The sequence below is a fragment of the Alosa alosa genome, chromosome 19 (assembly GCF_017589495.1).
Source record: "Alosa alosa isolate M-15738 ecotype Scorff River chromosome 19, AALO_Geno_1.1, whole genome shotgun sequence".
NCBI lineage: Eukaryota > Metazoa > Chordata > Actinopteri > Clupeiformes > Clupeidae > Alosa > Alosa alosa.
Genome location: NC_063207.1, coordinates 21,742,772 through 21,756,403, shown reverse-complemented (window position 1 = coordinate 21,756,403; position 13,632 = coordinate 21,742,772). Strand labels below are relative to the sequence as shown.

At 40.8% G+C, this 13,632-nt stretch overlaps 1 protein-coding gene across 4 annotated transcripts in view; it reads right to left on the bottom strand.

Annotated features, from left to right (window-relative positions):
* Positions 1-13,632, bottom strand: part of esrrb (estrogen-related receptor beta) — a 53,315-nt gene that overhangs the window by 19,361 nt on the left and 20,322 nt on the right. For all 4 annotated transcript variants that reach the window (XM_048228647.1, XM_048228646.1, XM_048228644.1 and 1 more), the window contains one exon: positions 6,295-6,411. In XM_048228647.1, the coding sequence (XP_048084604.1) occupies positions 6,295-6,411 (117 nt within the window). The remainder of the gene's footprint in view (positions 1-6,294; positions 6,412-13,632) is intronic.

Genomic DNA, 13,632 nt, shown 5'->3' with positions numbered 1-13,632 from the left:
ATCGCTTAACATCAAGAACCCAAGCTCAAACTCAAGCATGGCATTTTCAAGTGGGCTGTTTTTAAATTTGTAAACTTTATTTTCCACGCAAATGTAAATTGTACCTTTCAATGATGTGCAAGTATACTTCATTCATTTATGTCACAAGCCAAGCAACAAACAGCAAACTCCCTCTCTCCACTCCAGCAAACCATATTATCATTACAACAGCTGAACAGGGAGATTTCTCCTGCTTATATAAATTATTTGATTCCCAAGAAACACGAATCTGATTAGGATTGTCTTTCAATTTCCTGACACTGACAACCCACTAACCTAATTACCTCCCAGTCCCAACGGCTCTCCGTCTCTCTTGCAAACACAGTGAGATCATTTGAACTGCTACCAAGTTGCAGTAAAAATCTCATCTCAAACTGTAATTTGTCATTTTCTATTTCTGCACCAATAATTGGCAAGATACAAAATTGAAATAAAAAACATGCAAATTATTGAAACAGATTAAGCCTAAGCTGGAGAACATGTTTTGAACATCATCAGAGAGAGGAGAAAAGGACAAAAGAATATGTTAACTCCCCATCCTCCAATCCAGACAAAAACTGACTATTTCAAAGTACATTTATTTCATGGTATTTATGTGGGTCATTTTTTGCATTTTAAAGTATGAAAAAACAATAAAAATGCATATGATGACATTGTTCAGATGGATTTAATGTATTAAAAACCAAATTGGAACTCTTTCTGATGAGAATGTCAGTAGTGCAGCACACACAGTATACTGATGAGTAAAGCAGCACATACAGTACAATATACTGATGAGAATGTCAGTAGTGCAGCACACACAGTATACTGATGAGAATGTCAGTAGTGCAGCACATACAGTACAGTACAGTATACTGATGAGAATGTCAGTAGTGCAGCACACAGTATACTGATGAGAGTTTGAGTTCTATGTCAGCACCACATATCTGCCATTGTCTGGATGGAAAATTCCAGACTGTGCTAATTGTGATGTTGTCACATTGTAACGTTAATGCTTCTCCCTGTCCTACTGAGGCACTTAACAACTGTGGTGACCCCAGCGCATGAGTGCCCTGTTCCCGCATTACTGACTGTATGCATAAGCTGAAGTGAAGCATGGCATGAGGCCTACATGAGATTCCAAGGTATATGGAGGATGCGTGATTTTAATAGAACAGAGCATAACTGGCATATCCTCACATAAATTAAAAGCATGTTGAGCATTCTTGCAATAAGACAAAGATAAACAAAAGAGAGAGAGAGTATCCCTATATTGAGTCCCTCAAATAAAGCAAAAGATCTAAATTCTTATTTTAAGAAATAGTTGTAAAAACTGGTATGGGTCAGAGTATGTTTTTATCTCTTTTGTAACCTGCTGAGAGGCTAAGAGCGTTCTTACTGAGTAAAAGAGAGAGCTTGGGGAGGATTTACTTAAACTCTTCTTCTCTCTTCGAGTTCCTTATAGATATCATCTGTGTGTATGTTTGATGGTATGATGGGGATAGTGTATGTGAATATCTGGGCGTATGTGTCATGCCAAACAAAGGATCCTTGTGTCTGCAGACAGGGTTTCGGATGACAGTCCTTCAAAGCAGCTAGTGGAGAATAGACAAGGTAGGCAGGCTAGGGGTCAGTGTGGCTGGCATACCCACACTGATTAGTAAGGGCCATGAGGTCTAGGGGGCAGCTGAACTCTGCTCCTCTCTCTCTCCAAAGCCAACAATACACTCAACAAACACACACACACAGACAGACAGACAGACACACACAGACACACACACACACACACACACGCATTCACACACTCTAGAAATGGCCTGTTCACACTTTTTTGTGGAGGACTATTGGGCCCTCTTGTCACACTGGTCCCCCTCCCTACCATGACTGTTTGAGGTTGTGGGGGTGCTTATTTTTGGGATGCTCACCTGTTCAAAAGCGCCTGTACGCTGGTGGGGGTGGGGGGCTGTCGGCATGGCTTAGATGGTTGGCACTGACAAGGGTGGCTTAGAGGGACCCTATTTTAGCTGGGTAAAAAAACGGTGACATCAGCCCTGCCACCCTTCCTCTGCCAAATCCTGCCTTTCATGGTGGCCACGTCTATTTCAAAAGGGCCTCCGCAGCCAGGCTGTCATGACAGAGGAGTGTTGCAGCATTCCTTCTCTCAGAGGCTCTTTAGATAGATTGATTATGGTACCTGCATTGTAAATTATTGTCATAGGAAGAGATGGTCCATCTGGTCCTGACCAAACCTGACAGAGGCTCCATGTCCCTCCAGGCAGGCGGTGGTAGCATAGTGGCTAAGGAGCTGGGCTAGCATGCAGTAGCCAGAAAAGTTGTGGGTTCAATTCCCAACTTCCACTGTTGTGCCCCTTGAGCAAGGCACTTAACCCCAAGTTGCTTTGGGGAGAATGACACTTGTAAGTCACTTTGGATAAAAGTGTCTGCTAATTGAATAAATGTAAATGCAATAAACCTATGGTCAACAGTTAGGCCCTCCCTCTTCACACAAGGGACATCTGTTAGTGCTCTTCATTCCTCTGTGTAAGAGTGCATGTAGACTGACACTGTGAGTAAAAGCAGTGAATGTGTGTGTGTGTGTGTTTGCACTTGTCTTTGTGTCAGAGTGCCTTCTCTTGTGGCGCCTGTCATAGCTTTGGCTCCCTGTGTGTCTCTTGGCAGAAATGATATACCACACTGCTGGCCACATGAAGGGGACACCGCAGCCTGGCCTCGCCTACAGCCCGGGTGGAAAACATGTGTTTGCGCGCGCTCTAATCCCGTTCACCTGTTGGGCAGCGGAGCATGCGAGACCCTGGGGGTGAGCGGAGCCAAACAAGCGCTTCACCCACTGAGGAATCTCAGTCTCCCCGAGAGGCATGAGAGACCCGTGACCTTCAGCACTCTAACACACAACCAGAGCTGCTCTACACGCTCTTCACCGAGGTTCATTCGGACGAAGGATGACGGAAGAGCTCATGGCCAGTCTCTGGTCACAAGTCAACGTGAGACCTCAGCCGAACTGGCATACCTTAAACAGAACTATGAGCATTTCATATGCTGCTCTGCATACTCCACCATGGTTTGCCCCTATATGAACTGATGATATAAGATACAGCAGACAATAGCACACGATCATTTGTTAGGATGTGGAACAACAGTGGCTGTTTGTTCAAAATAATGATGTGGAGGTTGAAAAAGCTTTGAGAACTGCAACTGTGATCTGAGAAATGCACCTGAAAACAACTCAAAAGAAGCTATGGATAGTGTTCAGTTATCCATTTATTTAGTTGTACATTACTTACTTCCACTTAAGGAAACATCACAGAATAAAATCACTGGTATTACAATTGTGTATGTTAAACATTGATTGGCTCATTGTCTCCGTTTTGGTGAACTCCAATGAGATGTATTTGTTTAGTGAAAAGATATGCCTTCTCCACCACTCATATCTCTAAACCACCGATACAACCACGGCAGCTTGTTTAGTGGAAAGGCTTTCAACTGGGAATAGGATGGGCGCGCATTACATCTTTGTAATTTTGTTCTGATGTCTCCTTGAGGAGCTGATTGATCTTACACTCACGTACCGTGTGCAAGAGGATAGACAGCTGACCTTGCTTCAGGAGGAGAGATGGCAGGGGAAGAATGGACCTGATTTCAGGTTATGTCATTTGCAAAATGCATCAATTTATTGTGAGGTGTGTTTTAAAAATATTGGAGTAAAGCTGTTTATGTTATGAAACCTTCACATGATTATTTGTGCTTTAATAAATATGTAGTGAACATATACTGTAGTTAGCATGAAATAGGGATATTTTCAGAGGCTTCAGAAAACATTCCACTACATCATTTAATATATTGTTTGAGTGTGTGCTTGTAAGCATTGTCTATATTTTGTTGTATAGTAATGCTATAATTCCTCAATACCACTGACACTTTTGTACAACCTGACCAAATTTCATTATTACTATTTTATTTATTGTTTATTATTATTTTATTTTATTTGCTAAATATTAACCAAATGAACTGGTAATAAGTACCAGCCAATGAAGACGTGCTCAAATGTCGTGTTAAAACTGCCAAGACATTGGCGATTCATCTATGAACATCTTTCTCTGTCTTGTTTTTTTGATGGTCTCTTATTCCTCCAGATAATATATTTCCATTAATTTTTCATCAGCTCGTAATGTGATTACCCCCCATTCTAGTCTCCAGCCCTCTGTCTACCTATCTAGCTTGACATGCAGCAGGGGAGATTCCATTACCTTGCTATGCTTCCTATACAGATCAACACTCACAATGTCAGGAAACTTGCAAAACCACTTCATATCGGGTTTAAATGGAGATAAGAAAAGTGGCATCCATGTACACAAGCATGCATTTCAGAAGTTTCTAACCCTGGATATGCTCATTTCTATGCCATGTCTGTGAGCACAAACGTGGATAAAGTACAGGTTGTCATCATTCTGTGAGCTCCTGAAGGTCTTCTAACATCTAAAACATTTCTTGGAATGAGGAATTAAAGCTCTGTAGTTTAACATCCACACTGGGATGACTTGGAGCAAAAGAAAACAAGGACGAATAAAAAGGAAAGGACAAGGACAATAGTTGAAATGGAGACTGCTTACGCCTATTCTTTTCCTCAACCATATTTCTTACGGCTCACACTGGGTTTTTCCTCTTGACTTGAGCTGTGACTTGAATAAAACTGGCCTTGATGGGCAAGTCACTAGCAGAGAAGGAGCTGCTGCCCCAGAATGAGGAAACGCGTTACAGTTTTTCTCAGTCACTTTGGTGCTTTTCTCAGATCAGAATGAAAATTCTCATAACTATTAGATCAACCTCCACAACATTTAGACATTTGTGCACATCATAGTAGCAATTTCTCCTTCCTCTAAACAATTATTGCAAATAACTTGGAACATGTATCAGTTGCTTTGTCATGTCAGTCAAAATGAACTATACTTATGGATGCTGAATAGTTGTTCCAAATAAAACTAGTAGTCTTCATTTTATTGCTTGAGTCATTACATACAAAATTGGTGAACTAGTTATCAAATTATGTCACAATGCTGTAGAATTGCAAAGAGCATATACAGTAAAACTGTGAAACGTACATATTCAGTTTCTTGTACTCACTTACTCCCCTAACTACAGCAATTTGTAACTTTACTGTAGTTTTCAAATGGCTGTACAAGTACTGTATAGTGCTGTCTTGAGCATTTTCAGGTAGTGTCACCGAGTTCTGACCTTTTTTTGCATGGGAAAACACTGAGAGCATAAACTGTCGTAAAAAAAAACATGACAAAGCCATTTGACTATCTTGTTCATAAATGATGGTGTCAAGACTTCTCATTTTGATGACACTGGCAGTTTCATTGACATAAATACTTGCTTTTGAGGAATGGACTATCCATTTTGAGCAAGAGACGTGCTTTTGCAGGTTATCCACTAGGTTTTGCAGTTTGCACTAATTATTTTGAGAAATGCACTAACTGCTGTGCAAATGTTAATAATAAAATAAAAATAATAATAATAATAAAGTAAAATTAATAATAGAAAAAGCACCAAAGCGACTAAGAAAAACTGTAACCAGCCAGGTCTCTGTATCTCTCCAGACACCAGACCTGAAAACAGGCAGGGGGAGGCTAGACTGAGAAAATAGATAGATAGATAGATAGATAGATAGATAGATAGATAGATAGATAGATAGATAGATTAAAAGAAAGATACAAAAGGCCGGCAGACAGACAGAGAGAACAGGGAAAATCCGCTAGAAGCGTGTTCAGTTGTCACAGAATTCCCAGATGGCATGACTAGGGGAAAAAAAACATCCACAGGAAGGGAGTTTGGATGTTCGGAAAACATTTAGCAAATCAATAAGCCAGGGAGGCCTGTGAGAGGCGGCAGTGTGTGCTTAAGAGACCATGCTGAAGCTTTTCCAGTTGGAATACTGTTACACTTCTATTAGTGGGATGCAGAGATTGACCTGTTCAGCATATTTCTGTCCCCACAGCCACACACTGCATTATTTACCACCAGCTGGCTCAGGCAGGGTGGTGGACACACATAGGTGGACAGACTCACTCTGTGACCAGCACTTCATATCCACATTCACTGCATCATGAGCCCATGGCAATGTGAAACTAGAATATTTACAAAACACGCACATGCACACTCACACACACACACACACACACACACACACACACACACACACACACACACACACACACACACACACACACAGACGAGAAGAATGTTTATATTTCTTACCTTCTTTCAACATGCCAACTTTAAGACACTTCATGAAGCGACAGGCCTGGCAGGACTTGCGTCTCCGCTTGGTGATCTCACACTCGTTTGTTGCCGGACAGCTGTACTCAATGTTACCTGTGGAGAGATGGAGGACAGGTATGTCTATTCACTCTTGGTTTTACTAAAGGTACTTTTTGTCATAGTGGCCATTTTAATTCACGTAAAATGCTTTGAAGATTATAAAAAAAAAATAGGAAAGGTAAATGATTTCAATTCATTTAAAATATACACACAGACCTAACCCTGATACACCCATGTCAAAAGTACAGCTTAAAAAATACAAAGAATTGAATAGGAAGGTTCTTGAATGTGTGTATATTAAAATAAATTACACAAACATACACAGTGGTACACCCATCAAGCATCTAGAAAGACATGTCTGTAAATATTATTTTGAGAAGAGCTAGACATCTGTAAAGAACATAGTGATCAGAAATAAGAACAAAAGCTTTCTTATCTATCATCAATAAATAGCGTAAGTGTGCATATACTGTGGCACATTGAAAACAAAGAAGGAAGGAAATGGTGTTGCAGAGAACTGAGCGAGACAGCAGAAGAGAGGAAAAGACAGGAGAGGAGAGGAGAGGACAGGACAGGAGAGGACAGAACAGGACAGGAGAGGAGAGGAGGAGAGGAGAAGAGAGGAGAAGAGGAGAAGAGAGGAGAGGAGAGGAGAAGAGAGGAGGAGAGGAGAAGAGAGGAGAGGAGGAGAGGAGGGGAGAGGAGAGGAGAGCAGATGTAGAGCACAGCGCCGCTGTGGGCCCAGACACAGAGAGGCAGGCAGCGCCTCCCATTCCATTCAGCTCGTCTGCATGTGTGCCATTAATTCCATACTGGGCCCCAGGAGGACCCAACGCTGCTCTGCAGAGTTCCCAGAGCCCAGGCTCCTCCTCGCCAGTCTGCACCCACACTCATGCATCCACACTCCGCTCCCATGCACACAACCACACGCTCACCAAATCTATTTACATGACACCCATTGTACTGATACATTATTCACACCCAGCATTTGGACTCTAGATACTTGGGAATAGCAAATTCAGTATCAAAATAAATAAAACTTTTTTTTTTCCATTGTATGGTGCTGCTAACAATGGTGAGTGGTTGCAACCAAGTTTGTTTTCCTGCAGGCCAGGTGGTGCACAGGAACTTCAATTAGAGTAAAGGATGATGGCAAATAAGGTCCTGAATTCTGAGTAGCATGGGTGATTAAAATGTGCATGAATGTGTGTGTGTATGTGTGTGTGTGTGTGTGTGTGTGTGTGTGTGTGTGTGAGTGTTTCTATATAATATATTTGTAAATGACTTCTTCACAAATTAGATTTGCAGTCGTATTTTTCTGGCACAAATGAAAGACTACCAGCCTTTGCAATTATGCCAACATTATTGTACAGCTCAAGTGTTATGTCCCAAGATGTCTTAAATAATTAGAAATTCCCTCCCATTATCTGGGTTATTTGAATCAGTATGCCAACTCCTCTCTCTGGCTGCGGGTTTTGGGGGATTAATAAAGCAGAAAAGATAATGTTGATAAAGTGTGATAGAACCTCTTCCTGTTATTGTGTTTCACATGCATTCATCATTTATGTTGCATTTGTCAAGCAGCTGCTGCACAAAACAATCTAAATTATGTGCTACTTAGCAATGATTGCTTTGGTTTGATAGCTAAATAAAATGTATACTTCCAATGTAAGATACCGTGAATGCAAAATCATATCAAAAGGAAGGATATGTTCTTCTTACATTACATTACATTTGGCTGACGCTTTTTAACCAAAGCGACTCACAACAAGGGAAATCAAGTTAGAGTATGATAAGAACAAGTTAGTGCAGCAGTGAATATACAGTCAAGTGTCAGTTCTAGTCAGGTGGTAATGGAGAGAATTAGTAAGTCTAGTGTAGGTAGTGCTACGAGAGGAGATACTCTCTGAAGAGCTGGGTCTTCAGGAGTTTTTTGAAGGTAGAGAGGGATGCTACTTCTCTGGTAGGAACAAGTAGTGTGTTCCACCAACGGGGAACAACAGAACTGGCATGTGTTCCTAACAGTAATATTTTGACACTTCAACTACATGCAAGCTAACAACTCAAAGTAGCTGGTGTCATACAGTATGTACGTGCTGGTGCAATGTGAAACCTTACATAATTATAAGTATATAAAAAAGTATATAAAACCCTGAACCACACACACACACACACACACACACACACACACACACACACACATACAGTATACACACACACACACACACAGAGTTGATGACAATACCGAGGGCAATGCAAATATTCACAAAGTATTTTTTGAAGGCGGCCTAATGGTAAACAGTAGAAGATTTGGAGCATAGGATAATTGAAACAAACACACGCCCCCCTGGTATACTGTCCAGTCATCCCATTAAACCTAACATTTCTAATCTCATTTAGTCTGGTATCAAAGGTTATTTTATTTAACATAAATAGAAACTGGAAAAAGAAAGGTTGTTTCCTTATACACTCCCTTTCTCAGTATTTATATGTCAATTTCTTATATGGCTTTTCAGGACCTGTGCCAGTAGACCGGGGCGTATTGGAGAAGTCAGGTTCTGTAAGTAAATTACAGTAAAATGGCAGGTATTCCTCCTGAAAATCTAAACTGACTTTTACAGGCTTACTGTCAAGGTCTATTACCTCATATACCAATAAGAAGAGTGGGTGGGGTTCAGCTGGGTTCTCCAGCAATTTCACACTTTCACACACACACACACACACACACACACACACACACACACACACACACACACACACACACACACACACACACACACACACATTTATATACAGTATATATTTGATTGGTAGGGCCAAATTACATGTTTAGCCTAAAGAACTAGAAGGATTGGGAATGAGGACAGGCTTAACTGAACGATGGGAATTATTTGACATCTGAAATTATACAAAAATGCAAAAGAAAGAACAGATCAGTTTTTATATCTCACAGTCTCTTACCATATGTCCCCTGCAGCAATGAGGATGTGTGGAGAACTCAATCAGATACATTCATACAGTATCAAAAGGGAAAGGCCAAAGCTTTTTCAAAAATCTCCTCCTTGTAGCTTACTAGAACTGGGTTGGTAGGATGAAATGGAACACCAGAATGAGGCGAATGGCATTGTGATATCAAAATCATTTCAATTGCAGGCTACTTTACATCACTGACACATTGCCATCTTACTCCACCCCCGAACCAAAGTCAGAACATTTTTTTTTTGCTCACTAACTATTATTTATGTTTGGTGAGATGTGTCATGAAGGTAAGTGCTCTGGGAAGAGATGACAGGAGTTTCCTGAAGGTACAGTAGATAGGGGCAGCCTGTTCTGAGAGCATTTAGAACACACTGGCTGAGAAGGTGCAAGCTTGTATTATTGAGTTGAGGTAGACGGGTGCAGACCCAGAAGTCACTCTGCATTAGTGACTTGAATTTGATTTTGTCAGCCAGGGGTAGTCAGTGGAGGTCAGAGTGACGTGCCCTTTTAGGTTGATTGAAAACCAGGTGAGCCACAGTGTTTTCACTGGGCAATCACACAAATCACATCACAAACTACCAAAATGTTTTTGAGTGGGTGAATGAATTCAAACAACTGAGTTTGATTGATCTTTAGATATGGCAGTACAGAAATATGGTGGTTGTATTGATTACAGTGTCAAGTAAAAGAAAAGGGATTGATATTCAGAAGACACTATTATTAAACCAACACACTGGTTACACCAATTAGCCTATTATATAGCTTGCCTATGAAAATAAGAGATCTGATCATTGTTGAACAATATTGTCTGTAATTCAGATTTGTGAAAGGTTATTGAAGGTATAGAAGCCACTATGCTTCTTTTCTCATGTTTAGAGCCAGGGGTGCTTGCGTAGGCCTACCAACACCACAGTTTACTGAATAAACGTTGAAAAAAACAGACAGCTAGGACTGTGAAGAGCAATTTGCTGAATTTTTACAAGAAGTTTGTGGGGTCTTGGACTGCACCTTTAAGAGTTGTCCTAAATCCAATGGGTACTAGAGTCACACCCCCACACACGTGATCAAACAATCAAAGTGCAGCCACTACCACACCCGGTAATCGCGGTTCATTGAATTCTCGCTCATTCTCCCACTTAACTATACTTGTACAAATATACAAATACAATCTGAACACCATCTGCACACAATGAAAATGATGCCACATTACATCCTCCATACAGTCCATACATATTGTCATACACCACCAACTTTTCGGTGACACTTTACTTGACATAAGAGTGGCATGACACTGTCATGAACGTGTCATGACATAAACATTTATGACATAACGCTTCTGTCATTAAGTGTCATTCGGTTTTTGTCATAACTAGTTAGGGTTAGGATAGGGTTAGGTTTAGAGTTGGGTTAGGGTTATAGTTAGGGTTAGGGTTAGGATTAGGGTTAGAGGTTAGTATTAGGGTTAGGGTTCATGTGTCAATACAGTGTCATGTCACTCTTATGTCGATACTGTCAAGTAAAGTGTTACCAACTTTTCAATACAAACTGCTTGATTAGGACAAGGCATACATTTGTGACAGCCAAGCAAGTTATACCCTACAAACAGAATTGCACTAAATGTGGCATGTCTCCTTAATGTGGTAGTGATGCAGTAACACGTCACTTTTCGAGCAGTTTGTGCGCTTACATCACAGGATATTGGCACAACCATATGTTGAGATACTGAAATGAGTCAGTTGCAGCACCTGCTATGGATGAAATGTCACAGAATCAGGTGTGCCTCTAAAAACTGTGCGAGCGATGTTTGAACCTGTGCATCATAATATAATAATGCAGGCATCATTGGCAACTGAAATTTGATTGGCTGTTAATGACCAGTTTATTCAGTGAGCCAAATGGACCTTGGGGAATTTGGGGAAATACAGTATAGGCATGTATAATCATACCAAATATCAACATTTCAGTTAAAGCAGTTCTTGTGATTTTTAAATGCATCATTAGCATTACCCCTGTACTGACAACATTTCATGAAATTTGGCATCCAGAAATGTGATTATGATTATACTACAGTATACATCTCAAATTCTTTAATGTTTTCATCACAAGGTATTGCACAGTCAAGCACTAAATTTCATTCACTACAGTGTACTGTAGGTAGCGATTCAGTAGATGGCTGCTGCTCCATAAATGAGCTAAGGTGATTGGCCTCCCAATGGCACAACAGTTGTTGAGTTATTGCACAAAATCTGTTTTGGGCCTAACCAACTAAAGGCCCAAAGGGACAAGCCCACCCGAGGCCGAAACCCCTCTGTTCCTTATCAGGGAAAACAAAAAAACCCCAACTGAAAATGTTAAATCAATTCTGATACTCTGAGGACACGTTTTGCCCATGGATTAAAAGAACACGTTTTGCCCATGGATTAAAAGGACACGTTTTGCCCATGGATTAAAAGGCACATCAGTCGTGAGTGACAGACGGAATTCTGTGTGTGAAAAAAAACAAAACAGCGCATGACAGATAGTGCCTCATATGTTTAAACCAACTAACAATTACAGTCTCTCAAGACCATATCTGATCAGAAGTAGAGCAGAAATGGTCCTCTGTCTCCCCTTTATTTCTTTAGCATAGTGTGGCGCTTGTTCCACCCTTATTAAGCTCATTAGTCACTTGTTTTCCTCTTTAAAGGCTTTTTGTCTAAATAATATGATCTCCTCGTCACCTCTCTAGTCAGTCACCACGTCTTGTCTTTCACTTTCATCCTCATGCAGAAGAGAAACACACCCTGTCAGCGTGCATCCTGGGAAAACCCAGCTCAGATTATTATGCCATTAAGCCAGTGCTCCTCCTTTCAAAAGAATGATCTCTTCAATCTGAAGAATGTCCTTAGCTTGTTCTGCCTTCCTCTTCATCTTCTAGCTGTCCTTGTTATGTCTTTCTGTCATTCTCTTATTCCTTTCTCCCTCTCATCCCTTCTTCCACCCCTCCGCTGAAATTACCCGGTGACGCGTGCCTGCGTTTCTAATTGCCATGGCTATCCCCGGAGACACCCCCCTCCTCTTGTCCTAATGAAAAGCCTCGGCCTTAATTACACTTTCCAAACGCTGATTGTTATTGACAAAACTCCTGTGGCTTGGACAAACGGCACAAGATTAGGTCCATTACAGGCAGCCCTCTGAGAAAGAGGGAAAAAAAGAGAAAGAGAAGGAACACATGGGAGGGTGAGACATGGAAGGGGGGCTCTCAAACTGACAATGTAAAGTGAGGACGCGAAAGAGAAGAGAGAGAGAGAAATGATAGTCAAGTTTTTCTTTTTTTATGTATCTGTTCTCTTAATTATTCAGGCAATTGCTTCTCTTAAGAGACGGCTCTTCTGCTCTCTTTTGTTACAGCCTTCGAGTCACCAGTCGATGTGTTTAAAGAAGGAACAAAAGCTGACCTCTAAATATGTGGCGTGGGGGGCATGTCCATCCTTTGTCAACAGTAGCGGCGGCTGCTGCTGGTGGAGGCGGCTGCAAACAGCAGCGTTTGGACTAAAGCCTTTGTTTGACAGCAAAAAGTGGTACATAGACTGTTTGAAGCTGATACATAGAGGGCTGGTGGATCAACACCTAGACAGTGATATTTGGACACCTGCGTTCTGTCCAAACCAAAAATGTTTTCTAACTATTTGTTAGATGTTTAAATCCACAGTTTAATCAGTCTAGAGCAGGTTGATTTTCCTGAGATAAAAATAGAACGCCACATATTTCTGCCTCTCTCTCATCCCTCAGCATTCATCATTCTACAAATACAATTTCTAAAAATGTTTCTTTACAGCTTCATCATGTGCATATACACAGTCAAGGGCATTATATATATATATATATATATATATATATATATATATATATATACCGGTATATATATTTCCCACCACCAATACAACAACAAAACAATTCTATTCTAAAAATGTCATGCCACATAAATGTGGTTATGACAGTGTAAGTTTACCAAATATGTTACTGGCAATTGTTAAAACATAGGAGGAGAAAGAGTAATGAGTACCACAGTGAGTGAACGGAGACTTTTCCACAGACCTCTAACCACTTGGTTCAGTTGGGGTCAGTGGTCCGTTCTAATGGAAGTGTGACAACAATCTGAAGAACTCAGAGCAGCCATGTTATCTCCAGCATGGGCTTTTATCTAGTCAGTGTGCTAACCCTTACATCAGATACTGTAATTCTATATGCATTTCTGATGATCACATGAATCGATCATGCTGATGATGTCATTATCTGGCGCCACAAACTGACTCA